General features: G+C 45.4%; 1 protein-coding gene across 3 annotated transcripts in view; it reads right to left on the bottom strand.

Moving 5' to 3' along the window:
• Positions 1-6901: 6901 nt before the first annotated feature.
• The window catches only part of PAPOLG (poly(A) polymerase gamma), a 43742-nt gene continuing 26093 nt past the window's right edge, over positions 6902-24550 (bottom strand). The window contains exons 10-22 of one of the 3 annotated variants that reach the window (XM_081854676.1): positions 24455-24527; positions 23025-23145; positions 21487-21571; positions 20072-20125; positions 19018-19137; positions 18018-18127; positions 15038-15159; positions 14770-14942; positions 12943-13025; positions 12321-12532; positions 11073-11126; positions 10542-10660; positions 6902-7666 (exon numbers count right to left, since the gene is read on the bottom strand). In XM_081854676.1, the coding sequence (XP_081710802.1) occupies positions 10562-10660; positions 11073-11126; positions 12321-12532; positions 12943-13025; positions 14770-14942; positions 15038-15159; positions 18018-18127; positions 19018-19137; positions 20072-20125; positions 21487-21571; positions 23025-23145; positions 24455-24527 (1306 nt within the window). In that variant the 3' untranslated portion in view covers positions 6902-7666; positions 10542-10561. Of the gene's footprint in view, positions 7667-10046; positions 10661-11072; positions 11127-12320; positions 12533-12942; positions 13026-14769; positions 14943-15037; positions 15160-18017; positions 18128-19017; positions 19138-20071; positions 20126-21486; positions 21572-23024; positions 23146-24454; positions 24528-24550 lie in introns of those variants that run through there. The other 2 variants (XM_081854678.1, XM_081854677.1) reach the window with 2 other exon arrangements.

Raw genomic sequence — 24550 nt, 5'->3', positions numbered from 1 at the left:
TTGAGGAATCAACCTCATCAGCAAGTTTCTTCATAGCACCTGTTCCCTGGTTTTCATCAGCACTCTTGATGCCATAAAAAAGGGAGGAGTTTGTGTGACAACCTTGGGCAGGTGAGGTGAGCCTCACCTGTAAGTGTTGAAGGAAAGCATCTGGCCTGGCAGTCCTCTCCCAGGGCTAACATGGGAATCAAGGCAACCCCAAAAAGGATTTCTTTCCTACCTATTGAGCTTAGGGCTGTTAAGTTTTGTGTTTGTTCCCCAGCGCAAGAGGCTGCATTTTAAGAAACAGAAGATCCCTATAGAAGTGGGTCTGCTTATTTCAGGTTCAGAGGGCCCCCAAAGGTGGGCGTTGCTACTCCCCCCCCATTTTTACAGATATATTTCGCAACATGTCACTGGCACAATAATAGTGCAATAGTGGTGGATTTATACTGGACTGTCCACACATTATTCTGCTTTGTATGCCTCACAGAGGACCTTAAGGTCCATAAACAGCAACACCCTAGTGGTCCCGGGCCCTAAGGAAGTTACTGTAGATTAGCCTCAACCAGAGCCAGGACTTTTTCAACACTGGCTCTTGCCTGGTGGAACGATCTGTCTCCTGAGATCAGGGCCCTGCGGGATCTGATTTCTTTCTGCAGGGCCTGTAAGACAGAGTTGTTCTGCCTGGCCTTTGGCTTGGAGTCAATTTGATTCCCTCCCCCTCTTTCTTTTTCCTTTCTCCTCCTGTGATGAGGCTGCATTTTAATGTTTTAATGTTGTATTTTAATCTTGTTTTTAAGTTGTATTCATTCATTTTTTTAATTATTGGTTGTTAGCCTTGGCTGGGGAGGGCGGGGTATAAATAATAATTATTTTTTATTAGTTTGTGGTTCTGTGATGCTCTAAAATAAAGTGTAACAAAAAAATAAAATAAACCACAACATCTGTAGTATAAAAAAAAAGTTGCGGGATTTCAGCAGCATGTTATGGGACATGCATGGATTGGAAATGTAGCAGTGTGCCCGCTCCAAAATGTTTGCTGTCACAAATGGTATTGAAAGTGGGATTTTGTACAACTGCTGTGATTTCAGCAAGCATGGCCAGTAATAAAGGATATGGGAGTTGCAGTCCACCAGCATATAGAGGACCAAATGGGAGCCATTCCTCCATCAGTGTCTCCTGGTTATACTGAATGGTTTCTTTGGGTCTATTTATCTTTTCTCCCTGGTGCTGTTGAGCCAGCCAGCAAATCTTTTCCAGGTAGTAAGGGCTTTACAATTCTCAAGACACCTGCTGTGACCACTTAGTAATTTCATGCATGAAGGACTTTATGAGTATTTGCTTAAGTTACAATTCCAATGGTACCAAGTTGTGACCAGATCACCACCTCATTATATCAATACGGATATTATCAGTTTATGCAACCTGAGGATGTTTACCAGATTCCTGCTGGAGGCCTATTAGCTGCATGCTCAACTTATCCTTCCCGGCTTGCAAAATCTTTCCGGGTGGAGCTAGCTGGTTGGGATTATGGAAATTGCTAATGGGTGCATGAACGAGGATGATAGACCAGCCACATTAAAATGAGACTACTGGAGGCTTGTATTGTTTATTTTCAAAGTTCTCATGAGATTCCCTCGGAGCTCAATAATTACTATTGAGTCGCAAATATTCCACACTTGGGCAAGTTGCTCAGGTGGAGTTTCAGTCCCAAAGGATCGTGCTCTGGTCATCTTGGTGAAGAGGGTAGGGGACTTATGGTGGTCCTATCATCCCTGACATGCTCAGTAAAGTTGCTTTAGTATAGAACCAGGCTTAGAAGGGGCACACGTGACCCTGTTAGGTTCTCCTAGACCAGGGGTCAGCAAACTTTTTCAGCAGGGGGCCGGTCCACTGTCCCTCAGACCTTGTGGGGGGCCGGACTATATTTTGAAAAAATAATAATGAACAAATTTTCCTATGCCCCACAAATAGCCCAGAGATGCATTTTTAATAAAAGGACACATTCTACTCATGTAAAAACACGCTGATTCCTGGACAGTCCACAGGCCAGATTTAGAAGGCGATTGGGCCAGATCCAGTCCACAGGCCTTAGTTTGCCTACCCATGTCCTACCTAGACCATTCGGCAGCTTTCAACACCATTGCACATTGACAAATGGGTAGCACAGTGCTGAAACACATAAAGTTATTCCTGGTTGCAGAACGTGCTAGGAGGAGTCTGCTATGCCCAGCGCCCTCTAAGGCAGTGTTTCCCAACCTTGTGCCTCCAGCTGTTTTTGAACTACAACTCCCATCATCCCTGACTAGCAAGACCAGTGGCAAGGGATGATGGGAATTGTAGTCCAAAAACAGCTGGAGGCACAAGGTTGGGAAACACTGCTCTAAGGTACCATAGGGGACTTCCGGGTTAGCGCCAACATCTAATGGCGGATTCCCTCCGATCTCCGGAGGGAATCGGCTCAGTAGGGATCGGGTTCTGCCGCGCCGGCCACGCGGGGACCCTTAAAACCACAGGTGTGGATGCCTGTGGACGTGGTGACTCGGCGGGCACCATTAGCGCCCCCCCGACCCGCAAAGGAGCCTTTTTAAAGGCTGCGGAACGGGAGCGGGGAGCGGCACAGTGCTGAGAGTCCTCTGCTTCCCCTGCTGAGTGAAGCCGCATGCCATGGATGGAGAGCGCTGACTTTTTCCTTCAATATTCGGACTAAAAGCAACAACCTGTGAGTAATATGGAAATTGGACTTAAAAGGGAAATTCTTCTTTAAAATTCGGCACGATCGGGGGAAGTGTAAAAAGGAAGTCCACCCCCCGCCTTGTAGATAGTCTAAAGCAAGGACTAGCTAACTAAAGTTGGGAGAAACATCTTTGCCTTTTTGGAAGAAAAACTACTATCTTCGCGATTGGACAGTATATTTGATTTTGCTGGAGGATAAGAATTGGTTTAAATTAAAGTGCAACCCCCCGGGACCCAGGTGCGATCTGTGAAAGAGCCTGTTGGAAAGATACGGACTTTGACAGCTGTCAAACTAGCTGTCAAAGTTGGGAAATAAAAGGAAACGTCGCTTTTGGTGATTCTGCTGGCTAGATTTTCCTAAATTTGGATATAAATTGTCGGGAGCAAAGGAAAATAAGTTACATTTTGGTCTATTGGATTGAAATTGTAAAGACACTAAGTAAACAGAATCCCCCTAGAGGGGAGTTTTGGAACACTGCAAGAAATGGCTCCAAGTGGAAAAATACTCGCTGAGCTGAATAGGACTTTTTATCTCCTGGGAAAGTTCCAGGACCAGAGCAACATCTTAACAACAAGGGCAACAGCACTGAATGATACAGTAAACAATCTTGTGGGAACAGGAAGAGACCTGACACAGGTTTTCGTTTCTGAACCAATAGCCCTTGAAGTTGAAACAGAAACTGCCGCAGCTGGGGAAACGAAGTTAGAAAAATCCCAAGAGACATGAGGACTTACTGGAAATTAAAGATGAAGCCACAATGTTGCAGAAGACAAAGCTAGACCAGAGGCCTGGTAGCATAAATTTGACTGAGATGGAAATTGGAGCTTTTGGGACATACAGATTTAAAAGACTTAAGAAACAAAATTTGAGCTCCACTCTTAAATACAGAGGCCTGTTTGGAAGAAAAATGGACATTATTGGGACAGAGCTTCTTCGAGAGTTGGTGTTGAAAACAAAGGACTGTCAAAAAGACCGGCAGAGAGAAACTGAGAGAGGTCTAAAAGCCTCAGGTGTTTGGGATCCAGGCTGAGAAATGGACGCATTTATGGACACTGGTTTGGGGATCAAAACCGGGAAAGGGAGGGTGGGATTTGGGAATCCGAAGGGTGATATAATCTGCTTAGATCTTGTTTATATGTTTATTTCTTTTTTGTAATTTTTATGGTATGAGGAAAAATCGTGGAAGGGAAACTTGGGCCGACTTTAGAAAAAAGGTTTAAGATTAAATTAAAATTGGGTTTTTTAAATTAAATAGATATAAGGTCTTAAAAATAAATTGAGGAATGAAAGAAAGAAGGAAAATAATACCATGATTTAACAAAATTATCAAATTAAGGTTGGGCAATAAGATAAGAACTTGTTGAGCAGAGAGTAATGAAATTATAATACAGAAGGGGGAGGTGTGAGGAGGTCGAGGAAATAAAGTTTAAAAGGAAAAAAAGGATTGAAATTATACTTGTATTTGTTCGTGTATGTTTGTGTATTTTTGTGTCTTAATGGAAACTTCAATAAATATCATTAAAATATATATATACAAGGTACCATAGGCACGCCTGTTGTCTCCTGTGCCATTTTACATGAAAGGAGTAAAAGATCTGGACCCAGGTACGACTGGTATGGCAAAAGAACCAAGTTAGTTTGCTTTGTTTTAAATTGGAGCCAAGGGAGTATGATTGTGAACGGAAACCCCAAGGTTGTTCATTCTTATCCAATCTACTTCCAGACTTAATCTAGGCAAGACACAGGTAGTGTTGAATAGGTGATTGAAGAATAGGTGCATAGCCAGCTCATTTTGGGATGGGTTGCTCCCCTCTTCAAAAGCCAGGTTTGCCGTTTTGGGTGTTCTGTTGGGTCCAACACGCCCACTGCTACCTCTGCACACCTAAATGCAAACAGTATCTTTTAAGATACTGTTTTTTGCTACAGTAACATCCAGCTTGGACTGCTTTCACATATCTAGGGTTAGTTTTGAAAGTTGTAGCTGTTACTCAATGGGCGATGCTGCAGAAACAACTCTATGCTGTAAACCAGTGATGGCTAAACTTGGCCCTCCAGCTGTTTTGGGACTACAACTCCCATCACCCCTAGCTAACAGGACCAGTGGTAAGGGATAATGGGAATTGTAGTCCCAAAACAGCTGGAGGGCCAAGTTTGGCCATCACTGCTGTAAACACATGGACTACCAAAACGTTAAACTTCCAAGTGTGCCATAGTCACCAACTAACACCACACTCCCAATTGCTCTACTTTCAAAAAGTCACGGGGCTGCATCCAGCTATGTCATACTCGTTGAAGATCCAATGAAAGTCTTGTCCACACACACCTGCTGAATGGGAGCAAATGTCAACTGGGTTTTCTGTAGATTGGCGCTTGCTCCCATTCAATGGTAAAGAGCAAGTTTTCCCAGGGAAAGTGGTGGGGCGAACAGAAAACCGGTTGGATCCGTGCTTTCTAGGAATGAGACAAGCAAAAGTGTGCACGAGTCAACGCATTCAAGTTGGCCATACCCAATTAATTCAGTGGATCTACTCAACAGTGTGACTTAAGGGCATTTTCAGTTGACCCAATCCTAACCCCCCATTGCTTCTGTATCATCCCAATAGCCTATCTGTGAATATTGGCATTAGCCTCATAGCTATCAACCATCCCTTATTTGGCAGGAAACTCCCTTATGCGAGCGCTGTGTCCCTCTGCCGTCCCTTATTGATGATGTCCCTTAAATTTCCCAGATTTCAAAGGAAGCAGCTCCTCTCTCTCCCTCCCCGCTGGCCAAGGAGGAGGGAGGCTCCAACTGTGTTGCTTGGCTGCGTTGCTCACCCAATAAGGAGTCTAACAACGACTAGGGGGTGAAGCTGGCATGCCTTGTGCCAATCAAATCGGCCGCGTTGCCTGGGGACTAGCCTTTGCTCAGTGCTTCCCAGCGGAAAGGTGACGGTGGTTTTCCTTGCTGCATCCCCTTTGCCGGGTTGCTGCGCTGTGGGAACCACCGCTTGAGGCTTAGTTTGGCTGCTGGTTGACTAAAATCCCTTATTTTGGCTGCTGGTCCCTTATTTTTGAGGCTGCTGGTCCCTTATTTTCAAATCTGTAAGTTGACAGCTATGATTAGCCCTCATATTCTAATAGCTTTTGAAAGGTGGAATTTTATTCAAAGGCATCCCTTAGACCAGCCTTTCTCAACCTGTGGGTCCCCAGATGTTGTTGAACTACAACTCCCATCACCCCTAGCTAGCAAGGCCAGAGCTCAGGGATGATGGGAGTTGTAGCCCAACAACTTCTGGGGACCCACAGGTTGAGAACCGCTGCCTTAGACACTCTCTTACACCAGCTCTTAGCACATAACACATGCATGTGTTTATCCATGCTGGGAATCAGTCTTGTGAAACAGCAACTCCACAGCTTGGATACTGATTGGGAGGTGCAACTTCTACCACAAATGCTTAGCAGAAGCTGCATTTACTGGCATTTTAAGTAGGAGGCACTTTCTATACTCCTGATTGCAATGAGGAAAAGGAATTGCATCAGAATGACAGTTTAGGGGGAAGTTACCAGTTGGTAGACATTTTAACTAGGTCGAAATGTAATTGGGTCTCTGACCACACACAAACAAAGCAGATGAGAGACTAGAGTTTTTTAAATTTTTCTTTGAAAAGATGATATTTTACAATACATACAAAAATACTCTGAATATACATTATCTTTTTTCCCCCTCATTACAAAAACACAAAACAACACGTAATTTAAGATTTGTAAACAGTATTTGTTCCTAACACTTCTGGAGATTGATTTGAAAGTGGAGAGCAAATTTTGGGAGATATTTTGGCAACATGAGTGCAGTGGTGTTAAATTGGGCAGTGTTGATTCTAGGCAAGTTATTCATAATAGTACGTTGTCCAGACTCCAGTAAAACTCAATATTCCAGCCCTGCCTGCATTCATAGTCACAGTTGACAGAAAATAGGTAAACTAAAAAAGGCAGGTCAGGAATTTTTATATAATCTGGACAAGGTATGAGCAATAGTTTTGAGATTTCAGCCAATAAAACGCACAATCCAAATTACTTGTGTTAAGGCCATACAGCAAAGCCTTCAGACTGTTCCAAAGTTCAAGTGTCAGAAATTATCCTAGACAATTCAGTATTGTGGCAGATTTAAGTTTTTGCTTGAATTTTAATTTTTTTTTAAAAAAAAACAACCCAGAGTGCAATCCAATTAAAACTGAATCACATTTAACTCTCATGGATTTCAAATAGGACAGGGAAGAGGAGTAGTGAGAGAAAGCCATGCTCAACTCTCATTACGATCCATGGAGCATTTATGTTCTTAAACTATGGGTGGATTGTGTTCTAGGTTTTCGTTTTGTGGGCCTCCATGGGAAGCAGTTTTTATGGGACATGAACACAGTGCAGAGGTATAGGTGCCTAATTCTACAAATTTGCATTTCAAAAGGAGAAGCACCCTTGACACACAGAGATTCTCCTGTGCGTAAAATTATTCCAATCAATTTCACAAGAATCACCTAATTCATGAAACCTATCAGTTTAAGTGGAGCGGTCTCCACCTTCCCACGCCGCTAAAACTGCTCGTGGGTTTCCTGATTAGAGCTGCCAACTGTGTAAAGAATATGTTTTAAGGGGGGAGATCCAGACTGCCTGTGCTACTGGGGAATCCAGTGGAATCCAGTCCACCATAGCCAAGCTGTCTGCATGACACCCCTTTCGGGAAAAATAGGCACAAGACATTTTTTTTTTGGATTTTTATAACAAAAGACGTTTTCCACTCAAGACAACACGAGACTTAAAATGAAGCTATGCATCCGCACAGTGAACATGAAGTAGACACAGTCCAAGGGAACAAATATCCAAATCACAGGCACACGGGGCCATGGATTTTGGGCAATAGCATCTTGGAATATATATATTTTTTGGCAACAGTTCAGATGGTGCAGCACCTGCAGAGTGAAATTTACAGAAGATTAAATCAGTTTAAACAAAGATAAGGTGTATTGCATTGCATTGCGCAATCCACTGAGCTCAGAACTTGGCTACACTCCACTATCCATGATGTCAGGCAGAGGACTTTCCCAACTGAGATCTTAGCTGGAGGTGCACCACCATTTAGCTGTGGCCCCTATTTCCCTGCTTTAAATCAGGGATAGGGCACCTTTTCCCCTCTCTCCCATCTCAAGGGCCACATTCCCTGGGGGGATATCTAACAGCAGAGGCTGGAAAAGGAGCACACACACTTCTGCTACACACACACCCTTCCACTAAGCTACTGAAGGTAATGGGGCCCTTTATATGCCCAGCGGTTCTTTGTCAACAACAAATTGTTGCTGTTTTTTGTGTTGAATATCTGCTATATGCTAATTTATGAACCTGATAGGTATCTAAAGCTATCAAAATGAATAAATTATGTATGACATGAAATCAATCAGTAGGCATAAGACTCATACCCTTAAATCTATGCTGCCTGATCATCAGTCTACAAGCACTCTTTAGTATTAGATAACAGGTACAACAGCTTGACCTACATTCAACTGTGCTGCACTGCAGCTGCATGCTACGTGTTGCCATGCAATCAGTCCATGCAGAATGTAGGCATCCTATATATAGGTAAAGGTTAAGGGACCCCTGACCATGAGGTCCAGTCCTGACTGACTCTGGGGTTGCGGCGCTCATCTTGCTCTATAGGCCAAGGGAGCTGCCGTTTGTCCGTAGACAGCTTCCGGGCCATGTGGCCAGCATGACTAAGCTACTTCTGGTGAACCAGAGCAGCGCACGGAAACGCCGTTTACCTTCCCGCCGGAGCGGTACCTATTTATCTACTTGCACTTTGAAGTGCTTTTGAACTGCTAGGTTGGCAGGAGCAGGGACCGAGCAATGGGAGCTCACCCTGTCACGGGGATTCGAACCGCCTACCTTTTGATCGGCAAGTCCTAGGTTCTGTGGTTTAACCCACAGTGCCACCCGGTTCCACTCTAGATATAGAAATGAGCAAACCAGTGATATTTTGGGGAGCAGGCTAGCAGGCGGGGCCCATTACTTACATCATAGGAGCCTACACAACACAAAACACTGTTGCTGTCTGTAGGTTTTATTTTATTTTATTTGTTTTCTTATCTTATATTTTTATAGGTTTTTTCCCTTTAAATTTTTTGGGGGTCCCCAAGAGAGTGGGGCCCTAAGCTATAGCTTGTTTAGCTTATACGTAAATCTGGCACTGCCCCTTTCTCCCCAGCCTCTTCACCCTGCACAGCAATTCAGCTCAACATCAACCAGCAATGGTGGTTTTTAAGCCTAACTGCTATGCAATGTCAGGGGCGCGTGATCTTTTAGGGAGAAGTTAATCCAGCTGCAACCTCATCTCCCTGGAAAAACTGTCATCCATCCAGTAAAGGGACCCCTGACCATTAGGTCCAGTTGCGGACGACTCTGGGGTTGCGGTGCTCATCTCGCTTTATTGGCCGAGGGAGCCGGCGTACAGTTTCCGGGTCATGTGGCCAGCATGACTAAGCCGCTTCTGGAGAACCAGAGCAGTGCACGGAAACGCTGTTTACCTTCCCACCGCAGCGGTACTTATTTATCTACTTGCATTTTGGCGTGCTTTCAAACTGCTAGGTGGGCAGGAGCTGGGACCAAACAACAGGAACTCACCCCGTCGTGGGGATTCGAACCGCCGACCTGCTGATAGGCAAGTCCTAGGCTCTGTGGTTTAGACCACAGCGCCACCTGTGTCCCCCTCCATCCAGTACTTAGGCTTAAAAACAGTGTCCGTTGGAACAAATGGAAGCTTTTAAGCACAGTGTCATTGCTGGGCAGGTACAAGGAAAGCCAAGGTGACGAGGCTGTAACCCAGATGGGGAGGGCCTCGTGGCTGCACTCGCCCCACAGCTCCCCATCCCTGCTTTAGGTGTCGCCCGCATGGATGGAATAACTAAGACACCTTTTAAATACATTGCTGTTTTATGGTGTTGCTGATTGGCAACTGGTTAAGTTTTGTGTGTGTCAATTTCAGGATTGTACTGTGTATTTTAAGTGTGTAAGCTGCTTTGGGCATTTTCTCTTAAGAAACAATAGCGGCCTGCAACCTGGTCAAATAAGTTTGTGTGTGTGTGTATATATGTATGTGTATATGGTCGGCGGTTCGAATCCCCACAACGGGGTGAGCTCCCGTTGCTCAGTCCCTGCTCCTGCCAACCTAGCAGTTCAAAAGCACATCAAAGAGCAAGTAGATAAATAGGTACCGGTGGGAAGGTAAAGGGCATTTCCGTGCGCTGCTCTGGTTCACCAGAAGTGGCTTAGTCCTGCTGGCCACATGACCCAGAAGCTGTACGCCGGCTCCCTCGGCCAATAAAGCGAGATGAGTGCTGCAACCCCAGAGTCGGCCACGACTGGACCTAATGGTCAGGGGTCCCTTTACCTTTACACACACACACACACACACACACACACACACACACACACTTTAGTAGCTTAATCCATCAGTTAAGTCTGCATATAAGGTAAAGAATATTTCTGAAGTATGAATCAGGCTGTGTTATAGTTCAAGACACACATCCTATTAGAGCATTTTAAAGAGAAGGCCTCTTGAGAAGAGAGATTTAAGAGATTTAGGATCTCCAACACCCAGGGCAACTACAAACACGTGCAAGAGTGAGATACACAAACACACATATGGATGTTACTGAATCTGGGCACCTTTTCAATTGCTTAGAATATTTTTTCCAAGTAAGTCCAACTGTTACAGCCCAAGTAATATGCTTTTAGAATGACATGTGAAACGAAATAATATTGCAGCAGCCATCAAAAACACATTTCACTTAACATTGCCCGAAGAGGTGCCTGCTATCGGTTGAGCGTCAGCCTGATGGAGTTTTTAACAACACGAACTCCGCTTGCTGGAATCGGGGAGGATGAATCTGGTAACTCTTTACTGGAAAGCCGCTGCGAAAGGAAAACGGAAATCAGATGTGTGAAGCTGAGATTCCAGGAGTTCAGGTACAAAAAGACACATCCGTGGACCCTGGCACTGATCCTGCACTGCTGTGTCTTTCACCTTCCAATGCTCAGCTTCTATTCTTCTTCTAAAATAACACAGCTGAGTGTTACGGTTTTTATATTTCATTATCAGGGTCTTTTAAAACTAATTTAGCCCCTAGTCTAGGAAGCAAAGCTCTCGAGAGGCTGAAATTTGGGATTTGAACATGCATATCACCAAAAGCAAATGTTTGGCACTAATTTTTAGGGGTAAAGAATATATATGGATATCAAGTAAATATTTAAGGCCTTTAGGCCATAGGAACTATAGCTCCATTTCTGGTTCTTCTTTTGAAACTAAGGGGGCTCCAAAGAGTACCTGTGATCTTAATGTGCCAGAAGTTGGAACCAGTGGGGTGTCTTCCAGGCTGCGCTAAAGGGATCAGAAGAAGAAAAACCTAGTCAGTATTTAAAGACAATGAACAGTGAATTACAGCCAGAAGCAGATAAGTCTGTAACGTTGTGCAATTACTATCCCCCCACATGCAACTTCAAAATCTTGAAGCACAAAACGAGACATGCCCACTCCAAAGGAATAAGAGTGGACTTTGGATTAAATAGGTTTTGAGACTGCAGCCTCATAGCAACCATGAAGGATCTGGAGACACCATTAAGGTGAAATCTGTCTGGAAGCCATGTGAAATAGCCTTTTACAGCATTCCTAAGACTTATCACAGCTACAACAGAAACTGTTGTTGTTTAGTCGTTTAGTCGTGTCCGACTCTTCGTGACCCCGTGGACCAGACTCCTGTCTTCCACTGCCTCCCGCAGTTTGGTCAGACTCTTGTCCGTAGCTTTGAGAACACTGTCCAACCATCTCGTCATCTGTCGTCCCCTTCTCCTTGTGCCCTCAATCTTTCCCAACATCAGGGTCTTTTCCAGGGCGTCTTCTCTTCTCATGAGGTGGCCACAGTATTGGAGCCTCAGCTTCACGATCTGTCCTTCCAGTGAGCACTCAGGGCTGATTTCCTTCAGAATGGAGAGGTTTGATCTTCTTGCAGTCCATGGGACTCTCAAGAGTCTCCTCCAGCACCTTAATTCAAAAGCATCAATTCTTCGGCGATCAGCCTTCTTTATGGTCCAGCTCTCACTTCCATACATCACTACTGGGAAAACCATGGCTTTAACTATATGGACCTTTGTTGGCAAGGCGATGTCTCTGCTTTTTAAGATGCTGTCTAGGTTTGTCATTGCTTTTCTCCCAAGAGAAAATGGAAAGTGCTTCTCCCTATATCCATCCAATGCTGCTCGGCTGACATTTGATCCAGTCCTTTCGGCTCTATAGCTACTACACAAAAGTGGAAAAGGTTGGAGGTTCCTTCAAGGCGGCAAACACAAGTCATGTTAAAATCTGCCTCTGGAGCCCTTCAGGCAAGTTGTGTTACTTATGCTGTAAAAACCTGTTAACGGCCTCTGCGAAGTCCGAACGGAGTTGAGTATTCAGATGTCAGGATCCTTCCCTCCCCCTATGCATGCTTCCGTCAGTATGAGGCTGCAATCCTAGGCATTGTTTCAACATCTGTCATGTAACATCAGGCCACTCTGACCAGGTACTTGCCGTTCCTACATCTTTCAGCCGTTTGAACCCGTCTTGCAAGGCAGGTGCGTGACCTCTCTTGTTCATGGAAATGTTCTTTACGCTTGCAGAAGCCACTCCATCCAGATGCTGCTGATGGTTATGGGCTGTTGTGGGAGCCACATCTGGCTCTACAGCCTTGGAGATGCTGTAGCTGCCTGGAGAAGGTGCAGCCGTGTTATCTGCAACTGCGGAATCCGGCACTGCAAAAAAGAAGAATCTTTTAAAGTTTTTAACTTATGGATTTCCAAAAAAGAACTCTCGCCAATGCCTTCTTCTGCCACAGTGCGGTTATGGTTCGAATATATGTTTTTTAAACAACTGAATGTTTTAATTCTTTTTTTAAAAAAAATGAATGTATTGTTTAAACTTTATTTTGCAAACCACCCTGGGATCTTAATGGATGAAGGATAGTAGCGGAAATGATGCGGGAGGCTGCAGTTATGAGCTACTGGGCTCTTCAGCCACAGTGGGTGCTGTGATTCTCCAGAGTTTTGATTTTACCCCTGGAGGCACACTCCATTGTCTCTTGAGACAGACGGGTGCCAAAAAGAATAGATGATTTTTCACATTTTAGACACAGTACGTGGACCAACTACTGGAATGGACAAACCTTGAGAAGACATCAAAGGCTGAAGGACGTTCGGTGGCTTCTCTCTGTTAGTACAGATGGTGGTACTTTGAAAGACAGCATTCCTGTGTAAAGCAGGAATAAGGGTAAGGATAATTCCCTGGGTAAGGAACATGTCTTGACATGTGTTAGGCTCTATAGGTCTGGCACAACGTCACCATAAAAAACACTTCTGCTCAAATAAATAGAGACAAAAGATTTTGCTGTAAGTCGGTTCAGTCTGTTAACATTAAGCAGATTTAAGAACGTTAAGAAAAGGCTGCTGGATCAGGCCATAGGACCATCTAAAGCGGCACTCTACTCTACTCTCACAGTAAGTCAATGCCTCTGGGAAGGTTGCAATCAGGAAGTTAATGCAACAGCGCTCTCCACACCTGAGATTGCAGGAAACTGGTATTCAAAGCCATCTTGCCTCTGACAGTAGAGGCAGATTTAAAAGGCAGCAAAGACCCGAGTCTTTACAGCGGTAGAATAATCCAACATGGTTAAACACACACAGAGCTACAGAATCTCCAAAGCTGATCTGTGTGTCCTCCATGAACCAACCTGAATTCATAACGGAAACAAGACCCTGGGTAAGTGCCTGGAATCTTGCTACAGCTTGGCAGAAGATTGTGTGTAACAATAGGAAGAATTTGGCCTTGGGGAAATGAACTCAAAATTGAGGCATTCTCAAATGCAGGAGCGGTTGCAGGAGTCTCTTGCAACAATGGCCTCCCCATAGTCTTGTGGCACCTTAAAGGTAAAGGTAAAGGTAAAGGGACCCCTGACCCTTAGGTCCAGTTGTGGACGACTCTGGCGCTCATCTCACTTTATTGGCCGAGGGAGCCGGCGTACAGCTTCCAGGTCACGTGGCCAGCATGACCAAGCCGCTTCTGGAGAACCAGCGCACGGAAATGCTGTTTACCTTCCTGCTGGAGCGGTACCTATTTATCTACTTGAACTTTGATGTGCTTTCGAACTGCTAGGTGGGCAGGAGCTGGGACCGAGCAACGGGAGCTCACCCCGTCACGGGGATTCGAACTGCTGACTTCTGATCGGCAAACCCTAGGCTCTGTTGTTTAGATCACAGCGCCACCTGTGTCCTTAAAGACTAGCAAATATAGCACAAGCTTTCATGGACTCAAGTCCTCTTTGCCAGATCAAGTGGCTGAGCATTCCTGGGTCTTAAGACAGAAGCGAGGCTTTGAAAATGGTACAAGCATTGACTTTTTTAAAAAAGGTAAAAGACCCCTGGATGGTTAAGTCCAGTTAAAGGCGACTATGGGGTTGCTGTTAGCATGCAACCAAGGAAAAGGGGCAATTGGCAGGTCCCCAGCTGACTCCAGCCCACCGGCCAGTGTGCCAAGCAAACTCCAGTCCTTGGTTCAGCATGAATCTGTGACCTGAGCTTCAGAAGCTAAGGCACGCTACTCAGCAGAGTAAAAGCTGCACAAACAGAAATGGCAGGAGAGGCTGTGTGAGCATATTTACAAGCAGTTTATTCAGCGTACATCAGGACAAAAGGAAACATGTCTGATCTCCTTCGTGTCCAAAGCAAGACAGCTAAAGCAAAAGCTATACACAAACGGAAGTTCCCAGCAAGCTGTGCTGGAGTGTGAACAGGCATGTGACACACAACAACCATGCTTGTTCCTTAAGGTGGAACAGAATATCCCAACAGTTGCAGCGCTCATCTCACTTCAGGCCGAGGGAGCCGGCGTTTGTCCACAGACAGCTTTCCGGGTCATGTGGCCAGCAGGACTAAGTCACTTCTGGAGCAACGGAACATTGATGCGGCAACACAGAATGTATTAAGACTATGCCCACCTTTCAACTTCTTTTGCAGAACTGCTGCTGGGTTTTGCCATGCTGCTGAAAGGGGGAAGAGCCCTGGATTGTGTCCCAACGCCTACGTCCCTGTACCTGCCCAAGCAGCCATCATATGTAGATGTGCTTCTCAACACAGGTCCACCAATGTTTTGGCTTATGTCTGGCATACTCTGTTGAGAAAAACTGACTTAAGTTCGCAGACCTACAACTAAAGGGTTTGTTTTTTTAATAAAAATAAAATGTAAAGTCCAGAATTTGGGCTCACCTTTTTTCTCTTCTGCAAGACGTCTGCAGGCAAGTAATTGTGGAGCTGTTTCTTCCTCACGTGAGCAGCTTCGATCTTCATGCCTTCTTTCAACAGGCTGATATTATTCGCCTGCCGATAAACTTAAGGCAGAAGAAAGAAGGTCAAGCAGATCAAGGAAGCCTGCACAGCAAAGTGAGCTGCCGCTTATTCTGCTGCAGCGACAGCCTCCTCCATTCACAGCCCATGCAAGCTCTGCCCCACAGCGAAGTACCATATTTTTTGCTCTATAAGACTCACTTTTTCCCTCCTAAAAAGTAAGGGGAAATGTGTGTGCGTCTTATGGAGTGAATGCAGGCTGCACAGCCAGAAGCCAGAACAGCAAGAGGGATTGCTGCTTTCACTGCACAGTGATCCCTCTTGCTGTTCCAGCTTCTGAGATTCAGAATATTTTTTTTCTTGTTTTCCTCCTCCAAAAACTAGGTGCGTCTTGTGGTCTGGTGCGTCTTATAGAGTGAAAAATACGGTACACTGTGGGGCTTACAGAACAGGTGCACAGATGAAGGCATGCCCTGGTAGTTTGGCTACCAAGCTGTTCTAATAGCTCTTAGGGGGCACTACTGCCTTTTAAACCTGACAGCAGGAACTAAGAACTAAGGGAGAGAAGCAGTACAGACGGTGATTTATTGGGAGGGGACTGTGACTGGTCACTAGGGTACATCGGATGGGCAAATATGACCTCGCAGTGACCAAGATCAAAGAACTTCCCTTATATTGCCAGAAAAATATTTTTAAGCGAACCATAAGGGCAGTGGCAACTAAAAAGGATCTAAACTCTATGTACACATCTACATGCGCCCCATTATATTTTAAACTTAGAGAGGCCTATGAACACACATCTTATTTTAATGAATTGACTTTTCTGCAACTTCGGAAAGCTTTTACAGAGTTGCAATCAAATACAATAAACTCTGCTTATAGAGATGGGAGACACAGAGGCATACCAACAAACGAACGTGTCTGCATTAGGGGATGTCCTGAAGTAGAGGACCTTATGCATTATATCTTGCACTGCCCCTTATATAATGAAGCAAGAGAAAGATTTTTAGCACCTATAATGACAAGGTCCCCTGGCCAGAACCCCTCTGACATGATTTTATATCTCCCCGCACACAGATAAGTATGTGACCTGGCGTGTAGCACTCTTTGCAACTGCCGCTAGGAAAATCAGAGCAAATTATATCGCCAAGGTAGCTACCAACTGTAAAGGAGATGAATTTATTTGACCCTATCTACATCAAGCTATATTCTATCTTTATCACCAAACTCTGAATTTAATTGCACATTGTATTACTTAATTTTTTTTAAAATATATTAGTGGCCATGTGATAATTTTAGCTTATAAATTTTGTTTAATGTCTTAACTTGTATATTAAGGTACTTTTATAGCTCTGTTTAGAGTATGTACTGTTCTGATAATATAAACGTTTTAAGCTTTTTGTATCAATCCAGCATATTTTCTTTTAATTGTTGAATGATTCTGTGTAAATTGCGGCAGCCTTTGGCTATGTGAAATAAAACTGACTGACTGACTGATAGGTAAAGGGACCCCTGACCATTAGGTCCAGTTGTGGCCGACTCTGGGGTTGTGGCGCTCATCTCGCTTTATTGGCCGAGGGAGCCGGCGTACAGCTTCTGGGTCATGTGGCCAGCATGACTAAGCTGCTTCTGGAGAACCAGAGCAGTGCACGGAAACGCCGTTTACCTTGTGCACGGAAACGCCGTTCACCTTCCCACCGGAGTGGTACCTATTTATCTACTTGCACTTTGACATGCTATCGAACTGCTAGGTTGGCAGGAGCAGGAACCGAGCAACGGGAGCTCACCCCGTCACGGGGATTCGAACCGCCAACCTTCTGATCCGCAAGTCCTAGGCTCTGTGGTTTAACCCACAGTGCCATCTGCGTCCTTCCGACTGACTGATACCGGAAGTCAAAATAAGAGAGCCCAGTGTGGCCCTTGAAACTGCAGAGGTTGGGGAAGAACTGTTCAGTTCTCCATCGAAGCACAGCTTACTTAGAATGTGAAGGCATCACACAGAATCCCAGCAAGTTCCAGCAGTAGCAGCATTGGAAGGCAGGAGCGAAAGCTTTAAGCTTAGCACAGTATATTTTGAGAAGCTCCCATGAAACGCACTGACCCTCCCGCCACCCTCCAGTATTTCAGTGCTTCCAAGAGCAGATCTGTCATGTTCAGTGTAAACAGAACTGATTAGATGTCATTTAATGGGCTAAGGGGGAATACCCGCAATCAAGGAATAAAACCAGGAGGTTGCAGAGGCACAATAGTTAGGTGGCATTAAGGAATGAGCGAGTTTCCAGCACTAGATTAGCCAAGATGGTGCCCTCTGGCTTCCAGTTCCCATCAGCCCCAGCCAGCCTTCCCTTTGATCTGGGACAACAGGTGTTGTAATAGTTACAGGTAGGTAGCCATGTTGGTCTGCCGTAGTTGAAACAAAATAAAAAAAAATCCTTCCAGTAGCACCTTAGAGACCAACTAAGTTTGTTACTGGCATGAGCTTTCATGTCTTCAGATACCACAACATCTGGAGGGCACCATGTTGGCTAACCCTGCTCTAGGGCCTTTTCTTTCAAAATGAGACGAAGAAACAACGTTTTTCTGAGCACAGTGGATTATACTGTTATGTTGCAAACAGAGTCGCTGGATGGTTAGCAAGCAATGCTTCTTTCTCATATTTCACAAGACTAAGCACGTAACCTCATCAGAAGGCTTGTCGAGTTGAAAACACACACACACACACACACACACACACACACGGGGGCAGTGGGAGAAAAGCTTTCAACTCCTAGCAGAACTTGATTCTTCAGTTAGTATAGGCACTAATTTATACTGAAGTTGGGCAACCCTTTGGGAAACAGGCAAGCAACCTTAGCCCGTTCAGAGGCAGGACTTTCACCAAGAAGAGAAGGGGTTTGTTTACCTGTGTCCGTGAACGACTGGATATCGTAGGTCAAGTCAACGCAGACACTCTCTGCATTCTCTGCTTTCTTAAAAATTATCCCCAGAAACCATACGGACACAAAGTCGCTCCTGAAGGGAAAGTTCCAGGACAGCTGAACTGAACTGAAAGGACTGGCGAGATGTCAGCAAAGTTGCAGCAATGCAGGGATTGCCAAGGAAAACTAGCATGATGCTTCAGTAATATTGAGGCAGGGTAGAGAGCTCCAGGTGTCACACAGGAATGGGCAGGGCTACACTGCAAGGCTCTGAATCGCTATGCTTCTCTTGTTACCCTATTGCAGGGACAGGGCACTTACAGACGTGAGAATCAGCTGGCAGATACTCAATTCTTCCTCTACCTACCAAGCAGCTCTGCAAAATGCATTCCCCAGGCAGTAGTTTACTGTCCCCTGCCTCCTTTCTGGCTCAGGAAAAGGCAGGCTGCAGGGAAGGAATAGCCAGTAATCGGGGATTTGTTGGCACTCACGTTCATATCGGCCATAGCTGTCAATTACAGATAGGTAGCCGTGTTGGTCTGCCATGGTCAAAACAAAATGAAAAAATTCCTTCCAGTAGCACCTTAAAGACCAACTGAGTTAGTTCTAGGTATGAGCTTTCGTGTGCATGCACACTTCTTCAGATACACCGTGTATCTGAAGAAGTGTGCATGCACACGAAAGCTCATACCTAGAACTAACTCAGTTGGTCTTTAAGGTGCTACTGGAAGGAATTTTTTCATTTTGTTTTGACCATAGCTGTCAATGTTTTCCTTTTTTAAAGGGAAATTCCCTTATTCCGAATAGGATTCCTCGCAAGAAAAGGGAAAAGTTGACAGCTATGATATTGGCTAATCTTTCCCTGAAAAATTCCCTTCCAAGGACTCCTCAAGGGAATCTGTTCTTGCCATCACAACAAGAAGTTTACACCCCAATGCCGCCACATTTTCACGGGCTCAAGTAGCCAACGAAGCATGAACTCACTCTTTGAATTTTTCCTTACTCCCTGGAAAGGACTGCGGATTCACTTGGGCGATTGCAATACATTCATTCCGTTCCATGTTTCCAACAAGCACACGGATTTTCGATTCTACCAGGCCGACCCTAAAAACACAAACACGAGAAAAATGCAAAATGAAGTTTCAGTTAACAGTTTTACTGAAGGCTGCCCGATTTACTTCTAACCACCAACTGAAGGGTGACACCACGTGGCCCAATGGGTGTACTGCAACAAACCAAAGTTTTAAGACTGGACCAGGAGGTGCACGTTTTTGGTTTACAGGCAACTCCAATTTATGCAGGGGTTACGTTCCAAGGCACCGCATATTTAAGTGACATCACATGTATCTGAAAAAGTTTGCAAGCACCCCACCCTGTCCCCTTTTGTAATGTTTTCGGACTGCTTCTGGGTTCAGCGTGATGCGTGTGTGGCCATGCCTGTAGTGTTTTACAGTGGTACCTCAGGTTACATACACTCCAGGTTACATACGCTTCAGGTTACAGACTCTGCTAACCCAGAAATAGTACCTCGGGTTAAGAACTTTGCTTCAGGATGAGAACAGAAATCGTGCTCTGGGGGCGCGACGGCAGCAGGAGGCCCCATTAGCTAAAGTGGTGCTTCAGGTTAAGAACAGTTTCAGGTTAAGAACGGACCTCCAGAGCAAATTAAGTACTTAACCCGAGGTACCACTGTATTTATTTAAGCTGGGTGCCCCAACTCTCATACTCAAGGCAACTTAGAAATAAAAAAATCAAAGCATGTTCAAAGTAACCCCAATAATAAACCAAACATGAGTGAGGTTTTTGCTTTGTTTGAAAGCAGCATAAGGGCTGCAGGTCTGAGACCTATGTGCATTTTACTCTGAGCTGAGCACTTGAATGCAAGTTATCGGCACAGTCATCAGACGTCCTGCCATTCTAGGGTAAGAAGCTCTGACGGACAGGGCATGTCTCCAGCCTATTACCCCTGTTCACCCCCTCCCCAAATCGTATTATCATCACATTGAAAATCTAACACCCAGAGTTTTCAGAGACTTACCATTCCAAATGGTGTTCTTCAGTTGAGGAACTAGCAGTCAACACAATGTAATGCCTGGAAACGTAAAGCAATGCTAATGTGATCTTTTTTCAACCATTTTAATAAAAGGCCTTTCCAAAGCGCTAGACAACTTTCACGTCCTCTTCAGCCTTTCTCTCATTTCTTCTGTAGGGAGAAGCCTATCCCCACATGTTTCCAATGGCTTACAGGTCAACATCGCTTCCCATTTCTGGCCTAGTTGCTTGGATCGATTTAATGCCTAAGAAGAGTTTAAAGCTTCTACCAAGGGGAAGCTCCATAAGAAGAATGGCTGTGGGATTACGGAGTTTCTTTTATTTCAGCAGAATAAGATTGGTGATTAGGGCTGGGCGTACATATCTCAGTTCTGGAATGACTTCATCAGCTCCCAGTATATTTGAGCACAATTTTAAGTGCCAGTTTAAATATTTGAAGGGCCCTAAGCGGCTTGGGGAACCAGGACGCGGGTGGTGCTGTGGGTTAAACCACAGAGCCTAGGACTTGCCGATGAGAAGGTCGGCGGTTCGAATCTCCACGATGGGGTGAGCTCCCGTTGCTCGGTAGCTGCTTCTGCCAACCTAGCAGTTCGAAAGCACGTCAAAGTGCAAGTAGATAAATAGGTACCACTCTTGCGGGAAGGTAAATGGCGTTTCCATGTGCTGCTCTGGTTTGCCAGAAACGGCTTAGTCATGCTGGCCACATGGCCCAGAAGCTGTACGCCGGCTCCCTCGGCCAATAAAGCGAGATGAGCGCCGCAACTCCAGAGTCGGCCACGACTGGACCTAATGGTCAGGCATCCCTTTACCTTTAAGTGGCTTAGGACCTGGGTACCTAAAAGATCACATCCTACAACATGAACCTGCCAGAGTACATATTAAGGCCTTCCTCTAAGGCACGGGTCAGCAAAGTTTTTCAGTGGGGGGGGGCGGTCCACTGTCCCTCAGACCTTGTGGGGGGCTGGAAAATCCCCCCCCCAATGAACAAATTCCCCACGAATAACACAGAGATGCATTTTAAATAAAAAGACACATTCCACTCATGTAAAAACACGCTGATTCCCGGACCATCCACGAATCAGATTTAGAAGGTAATTGGGCCGGATCCGGCCCCTGGGCCTTAGTTTGCCTACCCATGCTCTAAGGCCCTCCACCATCAGAGGCAGGTGGGTGACTACCAGAAACAAGGAATCTCTGCTGTGGTTCCTTGCCTCTGCAACACCTTTCCCTAGGGAGGGCTGACCGGTAACAAGCTCGTTCTTTTTTTCACAGAAGAATTTTTACCTGCTCTGCTGGGAAGTTATTGTTATTCTGATCTTACGTTGTTTTTAAACTTGTGTAAGCACTGCCAGCTACAACTGCTTCAATAGGGGCTTTGAAAGCCCAGGTACTCTCACATACTTGTACTTTTGAAAGAAGTTGGATGGCTCAAGCAGCTTTGACCAGTCTGATTTCCCTTGAAGAATCTCGTCTGTAACCACAAGACCTGTAGAGACACAAAACCGCAATGTGATTGCTTTTGTTATAAACTTTTGCAGATCTTCTGAGTTGGGTAGCCTTGGAGTGCCTTCACAGAACTGGAACTGGGGGAGCACAAGTCTGGAAAGGGAACTCAAAGGCTACTTGGCTCAACTCACAGCACTGAGACTAAGGAGGAAAATTGCAAACCATAAAGACACCCAGATGACACCCAGCTCTACCTCTCTTTCAAATCAGAACCAGTGAAGGCGGTGAAAGTCCTGTGTGAGTGTCTGGAGGCAGTTGGAGGATGGATGGCAGCTAACAGATTGAGCTAACAGATTGAGTACTGTTTTTGGGGGTGGGTGGGGTCTCCCTGGTCCTGAATGGGGTACCTGAAGGACCAGGTGCGCAGCCTGGGAGTCATTTTGGACTCATAGCTGTCCATGGAGGTGCAGGTCAATTCTGTGTCCAGGCCAGCTGTTTACCAGGTCCACCTGGTACGCAGGCTGAGACCCTACCTGCCTGCAGACTGTCTTGCCAGAGTGGTGCATGCTCTAGTTATCTCTCGCTTGGACTACCGCAATGCGCTCTATCTAACCTTTGAAGGTTAACCGGAAAGTGCAACTAATCCAGAATGCAGCAGCTAGACTGGTGACTGGGAGTGGCCACCGAGAACACATAACACTGGTCTGAGAGATCTGCATTGGCTCTCAGTACGTTTCCGAGCACAATTCAAAGTGTTGGTGCTGAACTTTAACGGCCTCGGTCCTGTATACCTGAAGGAGCATCTCCACCCCCATTGTTCAGCCCGGACACTGAGATCCAGCGCCGAGGGCCTTCTGGTGGTTCCCTCATTGCAAGAAGTGAGGTTACAGGGAACCAGACAGAGGGCCTTCTCAGTAGTGGCACCCGCCCTGTGGAACGCCCTCCCATCAGATGTCAAGGAAATAAGCAGATATCTCATCTTTAAAAGACATCTGAAGGCAGCCCTGTTTAGGGAAGTTTTTAATATTTAATGCTGTATTGTTTTTAACACTCGATTGGGAGCTGCCCAGAGTGGCTGGGGAAACTCAGCCAGATGGGCGGGGTATAAATAATAAATTATTATTATCATTATATCAAGTCTCATGCAATCAAGAACCAGATACATCTCTCTTGGCCATCAGTATCCTCATCTAGACAGTGCCCTTCCCACTTCCCACTTCTCCTTCTGTTTCCACTATCATAGAATCATAGAATTGTAGCACTGGGAGGGCCCCGAGGGTCATCTAGTCCAACCCCCTGCAATGCAGGAATCTCAGCAAAAGCATCCATGGCAGATGGCCACCCAACCTCTCCTTTAAAACCTCAAAGGAAGGAGAGTCCACACCTCCCGAGGGAGTTTGAGCCTGCATCTATGGTCTCTGGGAGAACCGCACACTGCTAGCTCAAAAGTGTTTATACCCCACCATTTGGGAATATATATCAAGGTGGCTTACCGTATTTGAATTCTTCTACCATTACCGCTCTGGTTGAAGTCGACACATTATACGTGGAGTTCTGTTGTGGATACGCTGGGGTGATGATGGGCATCAGGTGATACCTGTCTGATGGATTTACCTGTGGCAGGTGAAGGATTATAAGAACGTTAAGAACCCTTGCTGGGTTCAGACCAAGGCCCCATCTAGTCCAGCATCTTCTTCTTACAATGGCTGAACAGAGGCCCACGGGAAGCCTCTAAGCAGGACACAAGGGCAACAGCGCTCTCCCCAGCCATGATCTCCAGCAACAGGCATTCAGAAGCATACCAGCGTTTTTTCACAGCCATAATGACTAGTAGTCACTGAAAGCCTAATCTCCCGTGTGTGTATCTGATTCCCTGTTATGCCATCAGAATTTGCTAAAACAAGTTGCAGTTTTTATTGTGTATTTTGGATTCTCATTTTGTATTTTTACGCTGTGAACCGCCCTGTGATCTTCGGATGAAGGTCGGTATACAGATTCAATGACTTAATTAGTTAGTTGATAACACAATACAGATGGCCTCCAACTCAACGTTTCATGTCTATTGGTTTATTATTCTTATTACTACTACAAACATTTATTATGTGCACTTCATCCTAAGGTCCCAGGGCAGGTCACAACAATGAAGACACATTAATATGAAAATACAGTATTACACAATGTTAAAAACGGTTTAAGCAACACAATGGAACTGCCTCATCTTCTCTTCTCCCCATGTGCCCCCAAATTTATTTCAAGGTTCCCCCAACCCTCTGGAACAATTTTGGAGGTGTGTGGGGAAGTTCTGTTGTGCTGCTTAAAAACACTGTACTAGTGGAACTGTTTAGCTGGATACCCTATAAAAGGTATGCAGGTGTATAGTCTCAGAATTTATAACCAAGCGGGGCATATTATTCCTGAACTCTGCACTCCACTCCACTCTGCTCCCTGTTTCGTAGAGGCAAGGGAATGTCTCTCCCCCGACCCCAGCAACTGTGCCTCTGGGTGAAGCAGATATTATTATTATTATTATTAATAATAATAATAATAATTTATTTATATCCCACCCTCCCCAGCCGAAGCCGGGCTCAGAGCAGCTAACAACAGTAAATACAGCATTCTAAAATCAATTCATTCTAAAATCAATTCAAAATCAAATTAATGGCAACCATTGGGCTAGAGTTCTGTGAGGATTACCAAAGATGTTGTCCCATAGAAGGCAAAGCCTCTCAGCAAGGACACCTTTGTCAGGTGGCAGGCTTGTCAAAGCTGCTGCTGCTGGTGTCCTGGAGAATCAAGAGGGCTCAGTATGATTCAGTTCTCCGCCCCTCCCTCCTGACTAAAAGAGCAGCAACACTCTGACACGGCTGCTACAACTGACGCCGGGGGATACAGGGTGGTTTTCAAGGCAATGTGCTCTACGAACCCTGGGGTCCCAGGCCGGCAAGTTGAGGTTGCTCTCTTCGGGCTCTTTCAACAAGACTGGATTGGGCCATTCCCTGAAAAGAGAGCAGGTGAGCGA

Source organism: Podarcis erhardii (genome assembly GCF_964252035.2).
Source record: "Podarcis erhardii genome assembly, chromosome: 3".
Taxonomy (NCBI): domain Eukaryota; kingdom Metazoa; phylum Chordata; class Lepidosauria; order Squamata; family Lacertidae; genus Podarcis; species Podarcis erhardii.
The sequence above is the reverse complement of the archived record's forward strand: the minus strand, read 5'-3'. Positions and strand labels throughout refer to the sequence as shown.